Source organism: Scylla paramamosain, chromosome 7, assembly GCF_035594125.1.
Source record: "Scylla paramamosain isolate STU-SP2022 chromosome 7, ASM3559412v1, whole genome shotgun sequence".
Taxonomy (NCBI): domain Eukaryota; kingdom Metazoa; phylum Arthropoda; class Malacostraca; order Decapoda; family Portunidae; genus Scylla; species Scylla paramamosain.
This window is the reverse complement of record NC_087157.1, coordinates 14,124,613-14,149,654: the sequence shown is the minus strand read 5'-3', so window position 1 is coordinate 14,149,654 and position 25,042 is coordinate 14,124,613. Positions and strand designations below refer to the sequence as shown.

Genomic DNA, 25,042 nt, shown 5'->3' with positions numbered 1-25,042 from the left:
TAAATGCTGTAGGTGGAAGTTGGTGATCTAGTATAACATCACAAGCACCATTGACATCTCTCTTGTCGTCCAGCAGTTCAGGGGATTGTTCTGCAAAAAGTCTTCAATTGAGGTCAGATGTGCTGCATTATTCAGCATATGACAAGCACCCACCACCAAATGCTGTGGTGGTACCTGGCCAGCAACACCCAGTAGTGACATCATCGCATATTGTATGTGCTGCACCCCCTCAGCCAATCATCCACACTGCTCAGAGGCATGGCCCCGTGTGCCAGGTGAAAGCTATGCCAGGATTGTTACCCTCTGGTCATAAGAATCCTGTGAATTCTCAGACACAAACTTTATATCAAGTACAACAGAAGGCCCAGCTCCTACCAGTACAAGATTTCTTGCAGCAGCAACAACCACATCTGTTTCATTTACTACAGAAAACATCACAGAAGCAAAAACAGCCAAACCTGCAACATAAGCAGCATCAGCAACAAACTCAGCTCCAGTTATCCAATAAAACTCTTGTTATACAGCAGCAGCAGCAGCAGCAGCAGCAGCAGCAGCAGCAGCAGCAGCAGCAAAATAATTCCCAGTGTTACTCCCAAAACTATAACCCAGTGCCAGGACAGCATCAAAACATCACACAAGGTAATATATGGAAAAAGTATTCTTGTAGACATGGTGGTATTTTGTATTCACCATTATAGGAAGTAGTCAACAAATTTTGCCATGGCCGAAGCACCCTTTCAGAATCTGAATCCATTACATTTTAGCTTATCTTTGTGGTATCCATATCTGTTACAGAAAGTTAGGGATGACTGTGTGTCATCATGATCATCATTGGAACCTAGGATCTTAATTCCCCACCTTTGACTATACAATGCTTCTGATCTGGAAATGGTTAATGTTCATGGTTACAGGTTGTAGAGTTGAGAATTAAGTGTACTTATAAAACCAACATTTCTCAGAAAAATGTTCTTGGAAACCAGTTTGTATTTAGACTCTCTCTCTCTCTCTCTCTCTCTCTCTCTCTCTCTCTCTCTCTCTCTCTCTCTCTCTCTCTCTCTCTCTCTCTCTCTCTCTCTCTCTCTCTCTCTCTCTCTCTCTCTCTCTCTCTCTCTCTCTCTCTCTCTCTCTCTCTCTCTCTCTCTCTCTCTCTCTCTCTCTCTCTCTCTCTCTCTCTCTCTCTCTCTCATTAGCAGCAGGAGGGAAAGCACATTAAATATTTTGAAATATAAGAGGATAGAGTGGCAATGAGTAGACAAAGGAAGAAGTAAGATGAGGTCTGAGTAAGGATGTAGCAAGGCTAAGTACTGGTGGACAAAGGTTGTCACATATATTCCTAGAACCTACCCTTCAGAATGATAATGATGCGTCTGTGATGAATGTGTAATACATCTAAGGAAGAACATGACTTTCAGGTTAAGAATTCTTAATGCTGCATGTTTCAAGCTAAAGTTTACCTTCACTGTTTTCTCTCATAATTTATTACTTTACTTAATAGGAATATTTTCTTGCAGTATGAGGTGCCATATCATTTGTAGATAAACTGATATCTATTACAGTGAAACATCAGCTCATGAACTTAATCCATTCCATGACTCAGTTCGCAAACTGAAATGTTCACAAACCAAAAGTATTTTCCATTGAAATTAATGTAAATACAATTAGTCCATTCCAGCCTCAGAAACATTGGATTTTAAAAAATGTTAACGTTTTTTTCTGTGATGAAGAATATATATATATATATATATATATATATATATATATATATATATATATATATATATATATATATATATATATATATATATATATAGAGAGAGAGAGAGAGAGAGGATGTCCGAGTTATGAGGTAGCGAGTTATGAATGTTCAGAGATATGAGCAGTCTACTCACAAAATGAAATTGTGCTCTTGATATTGTTCCCTTTGCCAACCAAAAGTTCAAATTACTAGTTAATTACATTAGTTAATTACCTAGTACGCCACTTCACCACTACCCAAACAGTGCAGCAGCATAACAAAGGGCCACCCACCGCCCAAGGATACATGTTCTGTTGCAGTTTATTATGAAACAGTTGTTTAAAATTAAAATTTAATTTAAAAACTTACCGTACTGCACCACAGTGAGTGGTTTAAGATTCCATGGCAAATGGACCTCTGCCAGTTGGCCTCTGAGAGGCATAGAGATGGGAAGGTTGCATTGCATGGTGCAGAAAGCCTGCTCCATTACATTAAGTCCACGAATGGGCAAACATACCTGTCATACTTTCAGGCTAGCCATTTTAATAAATTATATGAATAAAGGCATGTATAACTCAAGGAGGAGAGAGAGAGAGAGAGAGAAAGGAAAAAATGTGCATGAGAGAGAGAGAGAGAGAGAGAGAGAGAGAGAGAGAGAGAGAGAGAGAGAGAGAGAGAGAGAGAGAGAGAGAGAGAGAGATCATTTTAACCCGGGTTGTACAGTTGGCATATTTGAGTCTTGTGTTTGGCAGAAGCCTCAAGCCTATAACTATTCAATAGTATCATATCACTTATAAGGCAAGGTGCTCTCTCTCTCTCTCTCTCTCTCTCTCTCTCTCTCTCTCTCTCTCTCTCTCTCTCTCTCTCTCTCTCTCTCTCTCTCTCTCTCTCTCTCTCTCTCTCTCTCTCTCTCTCATGGTACCAAGTATCAAGTAAGGAAGCATTACATTGTTTGCAGAACTTATGATACTTTTTTTTTCAGCACCAAAAAATTACAGTGATGAGTTATGAGTAAAATGACTTATGAGCAGCCTTCCGTAAGGTAACTTGCTCATAACTTGAATACCCTCTGTATATACAGTGGTACCTAAGGTTATGTCCTTAATCTGTTCCATGACCCAGGGCACAACCCAGTTTGGGTGCAAGTCGGATCTTCCTTTCCCATTGAAATCAATGGGAAATAAATTAATCTGTTTCATGGCAAAAAAAAATTAAAAATTTTCTCTAATATTGCTTACATTGCAACCAAATAGACATATAATGGTAGTAATATGACATATCTGAAACATACTCATAAAGGTCATAAAGTAATGTCAGAGTTATAATACATACACTTTCTCCCTCTCTTTGACTATGACTGATGACTTGTGGCTCAGGAGTAATCCCAAGCCACCTGTAGCATCAGGATCAAGATCAAGACCACTCAGTTTTGCATTGATTTTTTTTTTTTTCTTCCTTTAATGGTTATCACACTTTTCTTCTTTCCACCACTTGCACTAACACTATTAACTTGCTTAGGAGGCATTTTCAGGGTGGAATGATCACAAAATAAGATAGTAAGGGTGAAATGAATAAGGCACAATACATGTCCAGTTGTGTCACCACTGGTAGTACAAGCACAAGTTGGGTGTGCAAGTGCATGTTGATACAAAATCTTGGTGTCAGGAAAGTGTGTAAGTTGATTTGGGTGTATGCCAGGACAGGTTTAACCCAAGGTGAGACTGTATGTATTTTTTTTATTTTCCATTTTTATTTATTTATTTATTTATTTATTTTCCATTTTTATTTATTTATTTATTTTATTTTATTTTATCTTATTTTATTATTATCTTTATTTATTTATTTTTTTATTTTTTTTTATTTATTTATTTATTTATTTATTTATTTATTTATTTATTTATTTATTTATTTATTTTTCTTTTTGCAAGAGGGTCACTGACCAAGAGCAACAAAATTATGAGGGAAAAAAAAAAGCTGACTTAAGTGTCAGTTGCCAAAAGACTGATGAATAGAAAAGTCAGATAATGGGGGATAAGTGTTTTAAAACCTCCTTCTTGAAAGAGTTCAAGTCATAGGAAGGAGGAAATACAGAAGCAGGTAGGGAGTTCCAGTGTTTACAAGAGAATGAATGAGAATACTGGTTAACTCTTGCATTAGAGAGGTGGACAGAATAGGGGTTAGAGAAAAAGAGTCTTGGGAACCAAGACTGTAGGAGGAGAGGAGGCATGCAGTTAGCAAGACCTGAAGAGTAGTTAGCATGAAAATAGTGGCAGAAGATAGCAAGAGATGCAACATTGCGGCAGTGGGAGATAGGCTGAAGAAAGTCATTTGGAGAAGAGAAGGTTGATGAGATGAAAAGCTTTTGATTCCACCCTATCTAATAAAAGAGCAGTATGAGAGTGGAACCTCTCCATACATGTAAGACATTCCATACATGGACAGATAAGGCTTCTGTACAGAGTTAGCAGTTGCAGGATGAGAAAAACTGGTGGAAACGACTCAGAACAAGCCCTGAATCGTCTAAGTTAAAGTTTTTAGCAAAGGTCTGAGCAAACAGTTCAGCTTTAGTAATAGATGAGATGGCAGTGGTGCCATCAGGTTGAAATAAAGGAGGGGAAGATGAAGAAGCAAACTTATTGGAGATGTTTTTGGGTAGGTGCCAGAAATCATGAGGGGAGTTAGATTTTGAAAGATTTTTACACTTTATATTGATGAAAAACTTTTTGGATAGTTGGAGAACAGACTTGGCATGATTCTGGGCAGAAATATAAAGTGTATGCGATTCAGATGATGGAGCTCAAGTGCCCTTTGTAGGCCACCTCTCTAGCTTGTATAGCACAAGAACAAACTGTGTTAAATCAAGCTTTGGAAGGTTTAGGTGGAGAGAAAGAATGAGGAATGTGCACCTCCATGCCAAACACTATCACCTCTGCTATGCTCTTAACACACAGAGATGGGTCTCTTGACACAGAAGCAGTAGTCATTCTAAAGAAAATCGTAATAATACCTCCTCAGGTCCTCCCAATCAACTGAGTGAGAATGGCAGAAGCACATCTGCTTTGGGGGATCCTGAGGAGGGATTGGAGCAATAGGACATGATACAGATATGAGGTTGTGATCAGAGGATCACAATGAAGATGGGATGACAACACAGGCAGAAAGATTAGAGGTTAGGAAAAGGTCAAGAATGTTGAGTGTATCTCCAAGACAGTCAGGAATATGAGTAGGGTGTTGCACTAGTAACTCTAGGTCATGGAGGATAGCAAAGTTAAAGGTTAATTCACCAGGATAGTTAGTGAAGGGAGAAGAAAGCCAAAACTGGTGGTGAACATTGAAGTCTCCAAGAATGAAGATCTCCACAGAAAGGAAGAGAGTCAGGATGTGCTCCACTTTGGAAGTTAAAGGGACCAAGTTGAAAATCCAGATAATATTGAAAAATGCAAAAATTATCTCATGGCATCCTTAGGCCTAGTACTTCACACTGCATGCATGATAATTCATCATCCATGTTTAAATACTGTTTAAATACCTCACTCAATTACTCAGTCAAGGTCATTGTAGGTGGGAGATGGTTGTAGAAAATATTCATGAAAAAAAGCTAAGAAAGTTTACAAGGAACAGTTTTCTTTATGGTGGAGTATGGAAGTTTCCTCTCACAGCTTGGCAGAATAGGGGTTAGGAAGAGCCTCTGTGTGTGTTGTACATGATTAGAGAGAGGGAGTGAGTTTGTGATGCTCTATCTTTCATCAATTTCTGTACCTGCTTAGCATTCACACATCTCCCCACTATTTGCTCTCTTTCACTATGATGAGTAAGAGGAAGTCTTACCTTACCCAAAGGAGCAAGTTACTGGCAAAAGCATGCTGGATATTAACTGAGAGCAGAGAATAACATGAGGGTGTGTGTGTACCCTCACAGCACGTTCTTCCCACCACTTCACCTCCCACACCTCCCACCCTATATACAAGTTATGTTTCTGCCTCTGCTGCTCCAACTGCTATTTCTGCTGTGTCTGTTGCTGTACAATTACAGCCACTGCCTCAACATCATTGTCTCCATTAGCAAGAGAATCTTAGTGAAGAGATCAAAAATTTTAGAGAGCAATGAAGAAATCTCATTCACTGGAGATAATCTTTTAGTTTCAGGGGAGCAACTTCAGCCTCAGGTGTACAACATGCATTTTCCCAAAACAAAATGTAAAAAAAGGCCCAGACTTGACACTTACCATCAATCACTTGGCCCCATATATCAGTGTGGCACACCCTAATTGTAAAAATGAAGTGTGCAATGTTCTACCTAAAAGGTTCCAGATGCCAACAGAACAAGTCATCTATGAATCTAATGCTTGCAATTATAGCTCAAAATTATCTACAACTCAAAACATACATTATAATACTTGGCACCTAAAAATTACAGTATTATATAGCTATATGTGGATGAAAAGCATATGAGCATCCCTTTAAACTGTAAAGCCTTTTATCTCAAAGCTAACTTGTTGCGCTATTGAGGCGTATTTCTCCCCCATTCATTGTCAAATTTTGATGATTTTGGTGTTGTTAGAAAGGGAATTAAAATACCTAAAAATATGTGACAATTTTCATTGAGTGTTTAATTTTTATTCTAGCTTAAGAAAAATATCTGGATAAGGAAAAATTTTGGGTTTTCTTGACAACGAAACCAAAAATTAAGATTTCTTTCACATGAATTTCTTAGAAAACCATCAAAGTATCCTGTGATGAGTTTTCAAGAAAATCCAAGAAAAACTGTTGTCAAAATATGCAAAAATATAAACCTCAACTTTTTGTATTTTTATTAAAAAAAGAAAACTATTGCTCCAAATTAAATGGAACTTATACATATAACTCATCTAAAAGAATTTTATAGCTTATAAAAATTTGGTGTAGTTTGGTTCATAAATGATGAAGATTGAAAATAACTCAGTTGGTCCCTCTAAGTAGTCAAAGAATTTTTTTATAATCAGAGGAGTTACATGAGAGGTATACAGCACAAATAAATTTAGTCTGAGTGACTCTGTAGTCATTGCCAAATGTTGAAAAATTCAGAAGATTCAAGAGCAGGGGCACGTTCCAAAGAGCTTTACATAACATTACAGAATGTGTTTTTGGGGGATAACAATGTCAATGTAAGCTGATGAAAGCTCATGGGCCGGAGAGGCAGTATGCTTCTGCCGCAAGGGGGGGAGGATTCTATTGATGAACTGCCTCCTCTCAGGAGGAGGCAGTATACACCTGCCAAAACGATAATTACTCCCAATGAGGTCTAAAGCATTGTTCAGGGGGTGCTGTGAACTTGTCATTAAACCCAGCTGTGACCTCACTGAACGTTTCCCTTTGTGTCTCACAACACAAGGGGGCAGTCACAGCCTGCCCTCTAAAGACAACTCTCTTCCTCCACACAAAACTACAAGCACCTAATAACACACACACCCTTCACTCAAAAATTTTAAAATCATCATGGCAACTCCTATACCAGCCTCGGAGTCCCCATCTTGGGAGGGGACCATAAATGTCCCCAGGTCGGACTGCCTTTCTGTCGACAACCCTGAGTGTCTTGACACCCCCTCAACTTTTTCTTCATTAACTTCTGCAACATTCGCAGTCTAAGATCTAATTTTCAGTCTGTAGAACACCACCTCTCCTCTTCTAAACCTCATCATCTTTTCCTCACTGAAACTCAGGTGTCTGAGGCAACTGACAGTAGCCCTTTTCTGTTCCCTCCTACTTTCTCTATCCTCATTTTCAATCCAAAGCTGGATGCTGCGTTTATGTGCGCAATGACTTAACCTGCTCCCATGCCCACGCTCTTGAATCTTACGAGTTTTCCACCATCTGGCTACAACTACAGAGTCACTCTCATACTAAATTTATCTGTGCTGTATACCTCTCACCTAACTCCTCTGACTATAAGAAATTCTTTGACTACTTAACTTACAAAGTGGAGCACATTCTGACCCTCTTCCCTTTTGCAGAGATCTCCATTCTTGGAGACTTCAATGTTCACCACCAGCTTTGGCTTTCCTCTCTCTTCACTGACCATCCTGGTGAACTAGCCTACAACTTTGCTATCCTCCATGACCTAGAGCAATTGGTGCAACACCCTACTCGTATTCCTGACCGTCTTGGAGATACGCCCAACATTCTTGACCTTTTCCTGACCTCTAATCCTTCTGGTTATGCTGTCACCCTTTCTTCTCCGTTGGGCTCCTCTGATTACAATCTCATATCTTTATCTTGTCCTATTGCTCCAATCCCTCCTCAGGAACCCCCTAAGCGAAGGTGCCTCTGGCGTTTTGCCTCTGCTAGTTGGGGGGACCTGAGGAGATATTTTGCTGATTTTCCTTGGAATGACTACTGCTTCCGTGTCAGAGACCCGTCTTTGTGTGCTGAGCGCATAACAGAGGTGATAGTGTCTGGCATGGAGGCATACATTCCTCACTCTTTTTCTCATCCTAAACCTTCTAAACCTTAGTTTAACACAGCTTGTTCTCGTGCTATACATGATAGAGAGGTGGCCCACAAAAGGTACTTAAGCCTTCCATCACCAGAATCTCATGCACTTTATATTTCTGCCCGGAACCATGCCAAGTCTGTTCTCCAACTAGCCAAAAACTCCTTCATTAACAGAAAAATGTCAAAACCTTTCAAGATCTAACTCCCCTCATGATTTTTGGCATCTAGCCAAAAATATCTCCAATAACTTTGCTTCTTCGTCTTTCCCTCCTTTATTTCAACCAGATGGCTCCTTTATTTCAGCCAGATGACCACTGCTATCACATCTATTTCTAAAGCTGAACTCTTCGCTCAAACCTTTGCTAAAAACTCTGCCTTAGACGATTCTGGGCTTGTTCCTCCCTCTCCTCCACCCTCTGACTACTTCATGCCACTTATTAAAATTCTTCGCAATGATGTTTTCCATGCCCGCGCTGGCGCAAACCCTTGGAAGGCTTATGGACTTGATGGGGTCCCTCCTATTGTTCTCCGAAACTGTGCCTCCGTGCTTGCACCTTGCCTAGTCAAACTCTTTCAGCTCTGTCTGTCAACATCTACCTTTCCTTCTTGCTGGAAGTTTGCCTACATTCAACCTGTTCCTAAAAAGGGTGACCATTCTAATCCCTCAAACTACCATCCTATTGCTTTAATTTCCTGCCTATCTAAAGTTTTTGAATCTATCCTTAGCAGGAAGATTCTTAAACATCTATCACTTCACAACCTTCTATCTGATCGCCAGGATGGGTTCTGTCAAGGCCGCTCTACTGGTGATCTTCTGGCTTTCCTTACTGAGTCTTGGTCATCCTCTTTTAGAGATTTTGGTGAAACTTTTGCTGTTGCCTTGGACATATCAAAAGCTTTTGATAGAGTCTGGCACAAAGCTTTGATTTCCAAATTACCCTCCTACGGTTTCTATCCTTCTCTCTGTAACTTCATCTCAAGTTTCCTTTCTGACCGTTCTACTGCTGCTGTGGTAGACGGTCACTGTTCTTCTCCTAAATCTATTAACAGTGGTGTTCCTCAGGGTTCTGTCCTATCACCCACTCTCTTCTTATTATTCATTAATGATCTTCTAAACCAAGCTTCATGTCCTATCCACTCCTACGCTGATGATACCACCCTGCACTTTTCCACGTCTTTTCATAGACGTCCAACCCTTCAGGAGGTAAACATATCATGCAGGGAAGCCACAGAACGCTTGACTTCTGATCTTTCTAAAATTTCTGATTGGGGCAGAGCAAACTTGGTATTGTTCAATGCCTCAAAAACTCAACTCTTCCATCTATCAACTTGACACAACTTTCTAAAATTTCTGATTAGGGCAGAGCAAACTTGGTATTGTTCAATGCCTCAAAAACTCAACTCCTCCATCTATCAACTTGACACAAACTTCCAGACAATTATCCCCTCTTCTTCAATGACACCCAACTGTCCCCCTCTTCTACACTGAACATCCTCGGTCTGTCCTTTACTTATAATCTGAACTGGAAACTTCACATCTCATCTCTAGCTAAAACAGCTTCTATGAAGTTAGGTGTTCTGAGACGTCTCCGCCAGTTTTTCTCACCCCCACAGCTGCTAACTCTGTACAAGGGCTTTATCCGTCCATGTGTGGAGTATGCTTCACATGTCTGGGGGTTCCACTCATACTGCTCTTCTAGACAGGGTGGAATCAAAAGCTTTTCGTCTCATCAACTCCTCTCTTCTAACTGATTGTCTTCAGTCTCTCTCTCACCGCCACAATGTTGCATATCTAGCTGTCTTCTACCGCTATTTTCATGCTAACTGTTCTGATCTTGCTAACTGCATGCCTCCCCTCCTTCCGCAGCCTCGCTGCACAAGACTTTCTTCTTTCTCTCACTCCTATTCTGTCCACCTCTCTAATGCAAGAGTTAACCAGTATTCTCAGTCATTCATCTCTTTCTCTGGTAAACTCTGGAACTCCCTGCCTGCTTCTGTATTTCCACCTTCCTATGACTTGAATTCCTTCAAGAGGGAGGTTTCAAGACACTTATTCATCAATTTTTGACCACTGCTTTGACCCTTTTATGGGACTGGCATTTCAGTGGGCATATTTTTTTATTGGATTTTTGTTGCCCTTGGCCAGTGTCCTTCCTACATAAAAAAAAAAATAATAATAATAATCTCTGACTCTCACAGGACTTTGTGGCCTCTTTTCTCTCTCCTCCTCATGTTTTTTGGGGATAACAATGTCACTGTATGCTAATGAAAGCTCATGGGCCGGAGAGGCAGTATGCTTCCGCCACATGGGGGGGGGGGGTTCTGTTGATGAACAAACATAACCCCTGACTCTCACAGGACTCTGTGGCCTCCTTTCTCTCTCCTCCTCTTGCCTCCATAAGACTTCATTTCTTCTATGAATAATGTCCATAATGTCTAGTACAGGGTCATCAGTGAGTTCTGCTAAGAAGATTGCTGTGGGCAGCTACTTTTGTTAGCTCCAAGTGATCGACTGTCCCAAACGGTGGGGCTTTTACATAAGCTTACATAAACCTCTTTGGAACATGCCCCAGGTTAAGTTATTGTGCACATAAGTGCAACATCCAGCTTTGGATTGAAAATGAGGATAGAGAAAGTAGGAGGGAACAGAAAAGGGACTACTGTCAGTTGCCTCAGACACCTGTCTTTCAGTGAGGAAAAGAAGATAAAGTTTAGTAGAGGAAGAGGAGAGGTGGTGTTCTACAGATTGAAAATTAGATTTAAGACTGCCAGTGTTGTAGAAGTTAATGAAGAAAAAGTTGAGTGGGTGTCAAGACACTTAGGGTTTATACCAGAAGAGCATTCCGACCTGAGGACATTTAGGACACCTGTGGTCCCCTTCTCAGATGGGGACTCCAAGGCTGGTGTAGGAGTTACCATATTTAATTTAGAATTTTGAGTGAAGGGTGTGCGTGTAATTAAGTGCATGCAGTTTTGTGTGAAGGAAGAGAGTTGTCTTTAGAGGGCAGTCTGTGACTGCCCCTTTGTGTTGTGAAATGAAGGGAAATGTTCAGTGAGGTCACAGCTGGGGTAATGATAAGTTCACAGCACCCACTGATCCAGTGTTTGAGACCTCATTGGGAGTAATTATCATTTTGGCAGGTGTCTACTGCCTCCTCCACTGAATGAAATTAAAATTATGTTAATTATAGACAAATAACACTCCTTACTTCAGCTCTCAGTTAGAGTTCTCTCTCTGTCAGTTGAGCCAGCCTCTTCTTTCATTCCTTTCTATCCTGTAGTGTCTTGTCTCCTCTAAATATTTGCAATTCTGGCATGTTGCATCTATTCAACATATCCTGTATTGTATCTTTCTACCTTTTTCTAGGTTTTGCTCTTGTTCTGGTTCCATCTGGTGTCTAGTTCCATCTCTTCTTAGCAATTAGTCCTGTCCATCTTCTCAAGATGTTCTAGCCAGTTGAGCTGAGCTGTATCAATCTTATTTAACACAGGAATAACTCGCATGTCTCCTCTTATTTTCTCATTTCTAATTTTATTTTTTGTCTTTTTCTGATTATTTGTAGTGTTCTCATTTTTGCAGCTTAAACTTTACAAATAACACTGAATTAAATAAAGCAGCACATGTACTCTTTACTTTACCTTGGTTATAGCTGGTTGCTGGCATAGCTGGATGGCAGATGTGGAGAGAAGGAAGCTACTGCTTTGAAGGGGAATCCCCTTCCATATGAACACATGGCAACTCTCTCTCTCTCTCTCTCTCTCTCTCTCTCTCTCTCTCTCTCTCTCTCTCTCTCTCTCTCTCTCTCTCTCTCTCTCTCTCTCTCTCTCTCTCTCTCTCTCTCTCTCTCTCTCTCTCTCTCTCTCTCTCTCTTTTGGACCTTTTTAGGTGTACATTAGTATATAATCAAAATACCCACAGATTGAAATACACAAAAACCTATTAGAGATTTACACATTCAGCATATACAGCTCCACATCACGTCAGTCAGTTTACATCTGTGGTGTCACAATAGAGAGAGGAAGGGAGAGATGGATTAGAGAGACACATACATATACATCAACACATTCCTCAAGATCATACAGATTGTTGATTTCACTGTGTTGTACTGCCTGGTGAGGTCAGAAACAAATGCCATTCTCATGTTTCGCTATTATTTCCTTCTTGAATTCCATAATAATACGCTTCATCTTCCTATTACCACTTTCACATTTTACTTTTAGGAGCCATAATGAGGGCTAAAATAACTCAATAAGAGCAAAAAAAGATCCCAAAAGTAATGTTTACGAATACAGCACATAGATGAACACTGTTCATGGCAGGCACGCCAAAATACAGCTGAGTGTGTGCTTGCCAGTTGAGGGGGTTTGTGCGTTCACTTGTGAACTGATGCAAAAATTGTTTGAAAAATCTATTCATGAACTGATCTGTTCGTGAAATGAGATTCTGCTATATTACAAATAATGATAGATGGCTGACCATGAATTACAACATCTTTACCTATACATGGTGCTTGTGTACTTATGTATTGTTTTATCTTTCCAAACAGGGCGAGTTATACCAGCCACATTGTCTTCACCAGGGAGCAGTAACAGTGTAAATTGTACTACTGTCCAAACAGCATCAAACTTCACACCTAGTGCTATTATTGGCAGGGACAATAATACTGCTGTAGCTCTCAAGAGAATGGTAGTCTCCCATTCTCAAATGGGGAACTCATTAACATGTACTGGCAGTAATATTCAGAAAACGACATACATACCAGTAGTTAGTTCTGTTAATCTCAACCATCTTCAAACTCAGTCTGCTAATGTATTAGCTGATAAGAGACTTATTGGCACTTCATCGTCTTCACGTGTCTCAACAGCAACAACAACAGTCAACACTCATCAAGTGGCAGCAGAATCACAAATAGATCCTTCATCACACACAGCTGGCATCACTTCAGAAGAAAGTGAGGTGAGACTTGGCATCTTTAACAGAATTTTAGATTATTTTAAGGCATTTATAAGATTGCTTGATTATTATGTTAGTAGAAAATTTGATAAATGTATCAAAGCACAAATTACAGAATGGTTGGTAGTGGCAGGTCTCCTCTAGAGTGAGGATTGCAGCTCTTGATCATACCATATGCCACCCCCCTTCCTCTCTCTCTCTCTCTCTCTCTCTCTCTCTCTCTCTCTCTCTCTCTCTCTCTCTCTCTCTCTCTCTCTCTCTCTCTCTCTCTCTCTCTCTCTCTCTCTCTCTCTCTCTCTCTCTCTCTCTCTCTCTCTCTCTCTCTCTCTCTCTCTCCCTCTCTCTCTCCCTCTCTCTCTCCCTCTCTCTCTCTCTCTCTCTCTCTCTCTCTCTCTCTCTCTCTCTCTCTCTCTCTCTCTCTCTCTCTCTCTCTCTCTCTCTCTCTCTCTCTCTCTCTCTCTCTCTCTCTCTCTCTCTCTCTCTCTCTCTCTCTCTCTCTCTCTCTCTCTCTCTCTCTCTCTCTCTCTCTCTCTCTCTCTCTCTCTCTCTCTCTCTCTCTCTCTCTCTCTCTCTCCCTCTCTCTCCCTCTCCCTCTCTCTCCCTCTCTCTCCCTCTCTCTCCCTCTCTCTCCCTCTCCTCTCTCTCTCTCTCTCTCTCTCTCTCTCTCTCTCTCTCTCTCTCTCTCTCTCTCTCTCTCTCTCTCTCTCTCTCTCTCTCTCTCTCTCTCTCTCTCTCTCTCTCTCTCTCTCTCTCTCTCTCTCTCTCTCTCTCTCTCTCTCTCTCTCTCTCTCTCTCTCTCTCTCTCTCTCTCTCTCTCTCTCTCTCTCTCTCTCTCTCTCTCTCTCTCTCTCTCTCTCTCTCTCTCTCTCTCTCTCTCTCTCTCTCTCTCTCTCTCTCTCTCTCTCTCTCTCTCTCTCTCTCTCTCTCTCTCTCTCTCTCTCTCTCTCTCTCTCTCTCTCTCTCTCTCTCTCTCTCTCTCTCTCTCTCTCTCTCTCTCTCTCTCTCTCTCTCTCTCTCTCTCTCTCTCTCTCTCTCTCTCTCTCTCTCTCTCTCTCTCTCTCTCTCTCTCTCTCTCTCTCTCTCTCTCTCTCTCTCTCTCTCTCTCTCTCTCTCTCTCTCTCTCTCTCTCTCTCTCTCTCTCTCTCTCTCTCTCTCTCTCTCTCTCTCTCTCTCTCTCTCTCTCTCTCTCTCTCTCTCTCTCTCTCTCTCTCTCTCAGTATGCCCAAACCACTTCAGTCCCTTTTTCATCACCAGAATAATACATTAGTCCAGCATAAAGAATCATCCCTGTGCAAGGTTTGATCTCTTGTCTCATGTACAATACTTCATTGAGATAAGGTAAAAAGGTGGCTTACTGTATACATTTTTATGATTGAGAAATGATAGATGCTTCCAGTCAGATAGTTAATTTTCTCTCTCTCTCTCTCTCTCTCTCTCTCTCTCTCTCTCTCTCTCTCTCTCTCTCTCTCTCTCTCTCTCTCTCTCTCTCTCTCTCTCTCTCTCTCTCTCTCTCTCTCTCTCTCTCTCTCTCTCTCTCTCTCTCTCTCTCTCTCTCTCTCTCTCTCTCTCTCTCTCTCTCTCTCTCTCTCTCTCTCTCTCTCTCTCTCTCTCTCTCCTTTATTTGCAGCCTGTCTGTGTGATGTGTAGGGCACCCGGTACCTACGTGTGCTGCAACAATGTGATCTACTGCAGCACAGCCTGTCAGGTGTGTATTTGCCTAGTTATATTTACCTAGTTGTAAGATACATGATAAGAGCCACACTAAGCTTGTGCTGTCCTATCTCCATATCTACTTTTATCAAAATTTTCTTTAAACTTATGGACTGTCTTGGCACACAGTTTCATCAATAAGTACATTCCATACTGCTATGCTTCTGTGGAGAAAGCTATGTTTCTTGATGTCTTTTCTGCAAACACTCCTTTTCAATTTCCTTGCATGTCCCCTGGTACCTCTTGTATCTCCTATCACAAGATCATCCCTGTCCAACTTCTCCATTCCTTCCAATATTCTATATAGTGCTATCAAATCACCTCTTTCTCACCTTTTCTCCAGTGTAGTCAGACCCAATCTCTTTAACCTCTCTTCATAATGATACCCTCTTAGGCTTGTAAGGATTTTAGTTGCAGTTCTCTGAATTCTTTCTAGCTTTCTTATATCCTTCAAAACTGGAGACCACACTAATGCTGCGTACCCCAATCTTGGATGTATCATTGTTTTTATCGGTTTTGTGATCATATCTTCAGTGTAGGTGAACGCCATGTTGATGTTTCTCAGTAGATTATATGTTTCTCCAGCGATCTTTTTTATATGACTCTCAATCAACAGTTTATTAGAAATGGTTACTCCCAGATCTTTTTCTTCTGCTCTTATAGTAATTTTTTTCATTTCCCAAATAATAGTTGCCTTCTGTTCTTCTTGCACTCTTTCCAAACTTCCCCACACTACTTTATTGGCATTAAATTCCATGTTCCACCTCAACAACCATTCACTTATCTCAATTAAGTCTTGATTCAAAGCTTTGCAGTCTTCTTCATTTGTTACTTTTCTCATAATCTTAGCATCATCAACAAAGAGACTCATGTAGCTTGTCACCCCTTCCATCTTGTCATTTACATATACATCAACAAAGAGACTCATGTAGCTTGTCATCCTTCCATCATGTCATTTACATATATTGCATTTGTAACTAGTGCTAGTACCATTCCTTGCAGAACTCCACTTATCACTCTCTATTTTGACTTATTGCCTCTGAGTACTATCCTCATTTCTCTGTCAAAAAGTCAGTCATCAGTTTTAATAATGATCCTCCCAGTCCTCCTATATTTTTCATTTTCCATATTAACCTTTTGTATGGTACTTTATCAAATACTTTTTTTAGATCCAAATATATGCAATCAGCCCATCCATCTCTCTCTCTTGCTCTATGTCCATTACTCTTGAGTAGAAGCTTATCAAATTTGTTACACAAGATCTTCCTTCTCAGAATCCAAATTGTCTCTCTGTTATTACATTGTAGTCTTCCAGGTACTTCACTCATCTGTTCTTGATCTTTTCACTTATCTTTGCTGCCACACTTGTCAGTGATACTGACAAGTTTAATAGGTCTTTTCACTTCCGGTTTTGTGAATTGGGATAATATCTGTCCTTTTCCAATCTTTAGGTACTCTTCCTTCTAACAGGGTGGTGCTGATTATATTGTGTATCACTTTGGCTAGTTGTGGGCTGCACTCCTTTAGAATCCAGTTCGGCATACCATCAGATCCCATTGCTTTCCTTACATCCAGCTCTTCCAACATATTCTTTACTACTTCTGTTGATGTTACAACCTCATTCAGACCAGTCCTATTTTCCATCATTATCTTTTCTTCCCTAAAATAATTTTCCTTAGTAAACACTGAGTGGAAATATCTGTTGAACACTTCAGCCATTTCTTTTGGGTCTTTCACCATTTCTTCTCAGACTTTATCTCTGCTGATGTCTTCTTTAATCTTCAATTTCCCATTGATAAACCTATAAAACAGTTTTGTTTGGTCTTTACATTCATCCACAACATTCTTTTCATAATTCTTCTGCTCATCTCTGCATATTTTGACCTTCATTCTTCTTTCTTATATAATTGGCCAACAAGTCATGTCTCTTATTTTTCCTCCACTTGTTCCATGCTTTTTCTCTCTCCAGTCTAACCTTAACACACCTCTTGTTATACCAATCCTTCCTAAATAGGTTCTCCATTGATTTCTTAGATACCCATATCTACACTCCTTTATTAGAAATGTCCAGAAAGGTGGTCCACTTTTCTTCTATGTCACCCATTTGAAATACTTTGTTCCAGTCCACTTCATCAAAATACTTTCTAAGCTGTCCAAAATTTGTCTTACTATATATGGTTCAACCATTCTCTCCTGTGGTCTTCTTTTCTTGTACTGATGTTTTATCCATTACTAAGAACTGAATCGATACATGATCACTTTTTCCTACTGGGTTTTTATACTTTAAATCCTCTACTATAGCTTGTTCCTTGGTAAAAATTAGATCAAGTCTTGATGGTGTCTCAGTTCCTCTGAATCTCATGTTTTCTTTAACCCACAGCGTAAGAATATTCTCAGTAGCCAACTCCAGTTATTTGTTCCCCAATGATAACTTGCTACCTTCTGTGGTCCAACTCTTCCAAGATACCTCTTTACAGTTAATCTCCCATCACTAGTACATCTTCATTTTCTTCAAGTAACTTGGATAAATATGCCTTTGTGTCTTCCAGCTTTCACTTGTATTCTTTCTCTCCCCATGAGTTGGAATAAGGGGGAACATAAGTCACTACAATGTTTTGGCATCTTCCCAAATTTCTTTTTAAACTTTTTCTCTACTGCCTTTCCCTCTCCACATGTAGTAAACTCCACCATCAATTCTTTTCTAACTATGAGCATCACTTTTCCACCCTGCTTACATTTTCTATTTCTCATCCAGAGGTTGTATTTTCCATTTCCAATATTTAAAATGTCCGCATCACTCACCAGTTTTGCTTCAGCAATTCCCATAATATTTGGTTTCTCTTTTAAATAATCTTCTATGAACATTGCTGACATCAAACCATTTATGTTTCTATATGCCACTTTTAATCATCTGCCTCTGCATTGTCCTCTCTCCTGTACCACTTTCTCAGCCTCATGTGTATGGTCCTCCAATAGAACTTCCTCTTCACCCCTGATTTCTCTCTCTCTCTCTCTCTCTCTCTCTCTCTCTCTCTCTCTCTCTCTCTCTCTCTCTCTCTCTCTCTCTCTCTCTCTCTCTCTCTCTCTCTCTCTCTCTCTCTCTCTCTCTCTCTCTCTCTCTCTCTCTCTCTCTCTCTCTCTCTCTCTCTCTCTCTCTCTCTCTCTCTCTCTCTCTCTCTCTCTCTTCATCATTTGTAGTGGCTCTCTCTTCTCTGGTCCTATTTTTTTCATCCACATATGTTTGTACTCTTCAACTCAGGCCAATTTCCAAGCTTTGCCTATTATTTCTTTAGCTGCTGCTTGTGACCTAAACCTTATTTTAATGGGATGCTGTCCACCCTCATTATATCTGCCCAGTCTTTGAATTTCTTCAATCTCTTCTGTCATCACCTTGTCTTCTTGTATTGTCTTCACCATTTTATCCACACACCTCTTTTCCTTCTTTTCTCTTTCATGCCTGTGTGGTACACAATCCTCCTTTAAGCCAAATACCATTACAGTCTTTTTCTGTCTACTGTGTCTCTCACCAAATTTTCTCTCTGCTTGATCACTTTAACAACCTTTTCTGTTAGCATGCTGTCATTTACCTTAGTTTGCTCTTCCACAATCTTCCTGAAGTCAACCTTTTTTCCTCGTGTTCCTCCTTCCAAATTTCCTGCTTTACATTCAACTCATCAACCTTGACTTTATACTCCATTGTTTTCTTATATAATGCCAGTTTCTTGTGTAAATCATCATACCTTTCCAAACTCACTTCTCAGCAATCAAAATTTCAACCATTATTTCCATCCTTTCCATCCTTACTTACATCTCTCTCATTTCACTCTCCTGCTCAATAATCCTTCTCATTATGCTCTCTCTAATTCTTCTCTCATCCTCCCCAAAACCAGAAAAATCCCTCTGTCTTACCTTTAGGGTAGTCTCAGATGGAGGGATAAAAAAGGTAGGGGCCGAGGTGGGTTGCTCTTCCCCACTCATTACAGTGGTTATTGCATTTTCCACTAACTTTTTTACAGGACAGGACAGCACCAAACAATACTAGTGCAACTCCCACCTCAGTATCCACCACCAGGGACACCTCTCAGTGATGTAAACAGCAGAATATTAACAGCAGCATCTGTTGATGTCCTCTCGCTTTACATTCAACTCATCAACCTTGACTTTATACTCCATTGTTTTCTTATATAATGCCAGTTTCTTGTGTAAATCATCATACCTTTCCAAACTCACTTCCCAGCAATCAAAATTTCAACCATTATTTCCATCCTTTCCATCCTTACTCACATCTCTCTCATTTCACTCTCCTGTTCAGTAATCCTTCTCATTATGCTCTCTCTAATTCTTCTCTCATCCTCCCCAAAACCAGAAAAATCCCTGTCTTACCTTTAGGGTAGTCTCAGGTGGAGGGATAAAAGAAGTAGGGGCCGAGGTGGGTTGCTCTTCCCCACTCATTACAGTGGTTATTGCATTTTCCACTAACTTTTTTACAGGACAGGACAGCACCAAACAATACTAGTACAACTCCCACCTCAGTATCCACCACCAGGGACACCTCTCAGTGATGTAAACAGCAGAATATTAACAGCAGCATCTGTTGATGTCCTCTCTGTCCACCATCTTGGTGTGTGTCCAGTCTTCATTATGCCACAATGGTGTTTTTCCTGTGTCTGCCCAGAGCTCATTTAGTTTGCAAACACTGCTAGTGAATTCTTTACTGACTTCACATCAGTCTGGTGATGCATCCTCATAGTGGAGACTTGTTGACTCATAGTGGAGTTATTGTTACTCTACTTGCCTGTTGAAGCTCTGTCAGGATGAAGTGAAAGAGAAAATTTCCTGTTTTGTTATTTGCAATATTGTTGTATCTTTAGTTTGGAAGATTTGCACAAGAAAATTACAGATCTATATCATTATTCAGTAAATTTGTTGGAGATGGTAATGAGGAATGAGGCCAATTGGCAACATAACTGATGCGGTCTGGATAGCCTCTGTAAGCAGTTCACCTTCATCTGCTCAGATTAACATATCTTAACAGATGCTGGAAAGGGGAGGGGATTGTTATGATGTAACAGGAGTAAACCACTTCTTCTTGGGCTTAGTCCCCTCTGCCTGTGCAGAATTAGGGACAGAAGATGGTTAAGTTTAGTCATCTTAGGTAAAGTTTAAGAATGTCTATGTGGATGTGGGGTTGTGTTTGGTGTATGTATAATAAATATATTAGTGACATATCAGTTATCCACTGCATTTGCATTCACAGAGCATCCACAGTAAATATACTATATGCATTTCTGTCCACATCCGTGTTTAAAAATAACAAAAGATCTGGATCAATATCTGTAACATTTTCAGACAAAAGCTCTGCCTTGGCCTCCACATCAAAGAAACACAGAGGTTGGGCATCTTTGTGTGTGTGTGTGTGTGTGTGTGTGTGTGTGTGTGTAGTAATAATAACAAACAGTTTCTTAATATGCCAGTTGTTACACTGAAAACATACAATGGTTTTGGGGGAGACATAACACTAAAACAAAGGTTAATCTACAGAAAGGCTAATTGTCTGTGTGTGTGTGTGTGTGTGTGTGTGTGTATGGGAGTGTGTACATGTACATGGTGTGTGTGTGTGTGTGTGTGTGTGTGTGTGTGTGTGTGTGTGTGTGTGTGTGTGTGTGTGTGTGTGTGTGTTTTTTCTGTAGGAGGGACACTGGCCAAGGGCAACAAAAATCCAATAAAAAAAAAAAAAGCCCACTGAGATGCCAGTCCCATAAAAGGGTCCAAAGTGGCAGTCAAAAATGGAAGGATAGTGTCTTGAAACCTCCCTCTTGAAGGAATTCAAGTCATAGGAAGGTGAAAAATACAGAGTTTACCAGAAAAGGGATGAATGATTGAGAATACTGGTTAACTCCTGCATTAGAGAGGTGGACAGAATAGAGGTGAAAGAAAGAAGAAAGTCTTGTGCAGTGAGGCTGTGGGAGGAAGGGAGGCATGCAGTTAGCAAGATCAGAAGAGCAGTTGGCATGAAAATAATGGTAGAAGACAGCTGGAGATACAATATTGCGGCGATGAGAGAGAGGCTGAAGACAGTCAGTTAGAGAAGAGTTGATGAGACTGAAAGCTTTTGATTCCACACTGTCTAGAAGAGCGGTATGAGTGGAACCTCCCCAGACGTGTGAAGCATACTCCATGCATGGACGAATAAGGCCCTTGTACAGAGTTAGCAGCCGGGGGGGGGGGGGGGGTGAGAAAAACTGGCGGAGACATCTCAAAACACCTAATTTCATAGAAGCTGTTTTAGCTAGAGATGGGATGTGAAGTTTCCAGTCCAGATTATAAGTAAAGGACAAACCGAGGATGTTCAATGTAGAAGAGGGGAACAGCTGAGTGCCATTGAAGAAGAAGGGATAGTTGTCTGGAAGGTTGTGTTGGGTTGATAGATGGAGGAATTGAGTTTTTGAGGCATTGAACGATACCAGGTTTGCTCTGCCCCAATCAGAAATTTTAGAAAGATCAGAAGTCAGGCATTCTGTGGCTTCCCTGCATGAAATGTTTACTTCCTGAAGTGTTGGGCGTCTACGAAAAGATGTGGAAAAGTGCATGGTGGTATCATCAGCGTAGGAGTGGATAAAACAAGAAGTTTGGTTTAGGTCATTGATGAATAATAAGAAGAGAGTGGATGACAAGACAGAACCCTGAGGAACACCACTGTTAATAGATCTAGAAGAAGAACAATGACCAGCTACCACAGCAGCAATAAAATGGTCTGAAAGGAAACATGAGATGAAGTTACACAGAGAAGGATTAGAAGCCATAGGAAGATAGTTTGGAAATCAAAGCTTTGTGCCAGACTCTATCAAAAGCTTTAGATATATTCAAGACAACAGCAAAAGTTTCACCAAAATCTCTAAAAAAGGATGTCCAAGACTCTGTAAGGAAAGCCAGAAGATCACCAGAGAACAGCCTTGATGGAACCCATACTGGCAATCAGATAGAAGGTTGTGAAGTGATAGATGTTGAATAATCTTCCTGTTGAGGATAAATTCAAAGCTTCAGATAGGCAGGAAATTAAAGCAATAGGACGGTAGTTTGAGGGATCAGAACGGTCACCCTTTTTAGGAACAGGCTGAATGTAGGCAAACTTCCAGCAAGAAGGAAAGGTAGATGTTGACAGACAGAGTTGAAAGAGTTTGACTAGGCAAGGTGCTGGCACAGAGGCACAGTTTCAGAGGACCCCATCAGGTCCACAAGCTTTCCAAGGGTTTAGGCCAGCGAGGGTATGGAAAACATCATTGTGAAAAATTTTAATAGGTAGCATGAGGTAGTCAGAGGGTGGAGGAAAGGGAATTACAAGCCCTGAATTGCCCAAGGTAGAGTTTTTAGCAAAGGTTTGAGCAAAGAGTTCAGTTTTAGAGACATGTGATAGCAGTGGTGCCATCAGGTTGAAATAAAGGAGGGAAAGAAGAAGAAGCAAAGTTATTGGAGATATTTTTGGCTAGATGCCAGAAGTCATGAAGGGAGTTAGATCTTGAAAGATTTTGACATTTTCTATTAATGAAGGAATTTTTGGCTAGTTGGAGAACAGACGGCAGGATTCCGGGCAGAAATATAAAGAACATGAGATTCTGGTGATGGAAGGCTTAAGTACCTTTTGTGGGCCACGTCTCTATCATGTATAACATGAGAACAAGCTGTGTTATACCAAGGTTTGGAAGGCTTAGGTTGAGAAAAAGAGTGAGGAATGTACACCTCCATGCCAGACAGTATTACCTCTGTTGTGTCCTTGGCACACAAAGACGGGTCTCTGACACAGAAGCAGTAATCATTCCAAGGAAAATCAGCAAAATACCTCCTCAGGTCCCCCAACTAGCAGAGGTAAAATGCCAGAGGCACCTTCGCTCAGGGGGATCCTGAGGAGAGATTGGAGCAATAGGACAAGATACAGATACGAGATTGTGATCAGAGGAGCCCAACGGCAAAGAGAGGGTGACACCTTAAGCAGAAGGATTAGAGGTCAGGAAAAAGGTCAAGAATGTTGGGTGTATCTCCAAGATGGTCAGGAATATGAGTAGGGTGTTGCACCAATTACTCTAGGTTGTGGAGGATAGCAAGGTTGAAGGCTAGTTCACCAGGATGGTCAGTTAAGGGAGAGGAAAGCCAAAGCTGGTGATGAACATTGAAGTCTCCAAGAATGGAGATCTCTGCAAAAGGGAAGAGAGTCAGAATGTGCTCCAGTTTGGAAGTTAAGTAGTCAAAAAATTTCTTATAGTCAGAGGATTTAGGTGAGAGGTATACAGATAAATTTAGTTTGAGAGTGACTCTGTAGTCGTAGCCAGATGGTGGAAAACTTGGAAGGTTCAAGAGCGTGGGCACGAGAGCAGGTTAAGTCATTGTGCACATAAACGCAACATCCAGCTTTGGATCGAAAATGAGGATAGAGAAAGTAGGAGGGGACAGAAAACAGGCTACTGTCAGTTGCCTCTGACACCTGAGTTTCAGTGAGAAAAAGGTTAGGTTTAGAAGAGGAGAGGTGGTGTTCTACAGACTGAAAATTAGATCTTAGACCATGAATGTTGCAGAAGTTAATGAAGAAAAGTTGATGGGGGGTGTCAACACACTTACGGTCATTATCAGAAGAGTAGTCCAACCTGGGGACATTTGTGGTCCCCTCCCCAGATGGGTACTCTGAGGCTGGTGTAGGAGTTGCCATGATAATTTTGAATTTTTCAGTGAAGGGTGTGTGTGTGTTTTATTAGGTGCTTGTAGTTTTGTGTAGAGGAAGAGAGTTGTCTTTAGAGGGCAGGCTGTGACTGCCCCCTTGTGTTGTGATACACAAAGGGAAATGTTCAGTGAGGTTACAGCTGATTTTTATGATAAGTTCACAGCATCCCCTGATCCAGTGCTTTAGATCTCACTGGGAGTAATTATCATTTCAGCAGGTGCCTACTGCCTCCTCCTATATATAATGTGTGTGTGTGTGTGTGTGTGTGTGTGTGTGTGTGTGTGTGTGTGTGTGTGTGTGTGTGTGTGTGTGTGTGTGTGTGTGTGTATTTACCTAGTTATATTGTACAGGGCACAAACCAAAACTCATTTTGCCCTATCTCCATAACCATATTTATCCAGTTTCTCTTTAAATATGTGTGCACTGTTTGCCACAACCATCACTTCCTTCAAATCATTCTAGATTTCAATAGTTCTATACAGGAAGGTGTATTTCTTGAACATCCACTCTTCTTGATTTTCTTCCTGTGCCCCTTCGTCTGTCTCTCCCCATTCTCCATCTGTGGTACCAAGTCATTTCTGTTTATTCTTTCTATATTGTTTACTAACTTGTATATTGTTATCAGGTCTCCTCTTTTTCTTCTCTTTTGTAGTGTTGGTAATCCCATCTCTTAAAGTCTTTCTTCATAGCTTAAGTCTTTCAGTTCTGGTACCATCTTCATCACTATCCTCTGTATTCTTTCCAGTTTCCATACATCTTTTTTCTATGTAGAGCCCAAACTACTGCTGCATATCCCAATTTAGGTTGTATCATGCTTGTTATAATTTTCTTCATCATTTCTTTATCTAAATAGTTAAACACCACCCTAATGTTTGTTAACAAACTTTATGTAGAGCTGAATATCCCATTTATGTGCCTTTCAGGTCATAGTGTGTCCTGAATTATTACTCCCAAATCTTTTTCTTCATTACTTTTCATTATTATTTTCCCTCCCATTTTGTACTCCCACGAAGGTCTCTTTACTTTTTTTTCTATTTCCAGCACATGGCATTTTCTGCTGTTAAATTCTAGTTTCCATCTTTGGTTCCATGTATGTATCTTGTCAATATCCTTTTGTAACTCATTGCAATCATTTTCATCCTTTATTATTTTCATTATTTTTGCATCATCAGCAAACAGGTTTATATAAATATTTAGATCCTCTGTCATATCATTTACATACATTTGAAACATAATAGGTGCCAACACAGATCCTTGTGGTACCCCACTTATCACTCTGTGCCAACATGATTTAGTGTCTCTGATTACTATTCTCATTTCCCTCCCTTGTAAATAATCCTCCATTCATTTCAATGTTGCTCGTTTTAGCCCTCCTCCATTTTCTGGCTTCCACATGAGGCTTCTGTGGGGAACTTTATTGAATGCTTTTTTGAGATCCAGGTATGCCGCATCAACCCATCTGC

General features: G+C 40.5%; 1 protein-coding gene across 6 annotated transcripts in view; it reads left to right on the top strand.

The window, feature by feature from the left end:
• LOC135102117 (myb-like protein Q) overlaps window positions 1-25,042 on the top strand; it is a 47,634-nt gene that overhangs the window by 14,952 nt on the left and 7,640 nt on the right. For 2 of the 6 annotated variants that reach the window (XM_064006896.1, XM_064006893.1), the window contains exons 7-10: window positions 77-639; window positions 12,753-13,162; window positions 14,787-14,864; window positions 19,360-20,104. In XM_064006896.1, the coding sequence (XP_063862966.1) occupies window positions 77-639; window positions 12,753-13,162; window positions 14,787-14,864; window positions 19,360-19,431 (1,123 nt within the window). In that variant the 3' untranslated portion in view covers window positions 19,432-20,104. Of the gene's footprint in view, window positions 1-73; window positions 640-12,752; window positions 13,163-14,786; window positions 14,865-18,885; window positions 19,340-19,359; window positions 20,105-25,042 lie in introns of those variants that run through there. The other 4 variants (XM_064006895.1, XM_064006890.1, XM_064006891.1 and 1 more) reach the window with 3 other exon arrangements.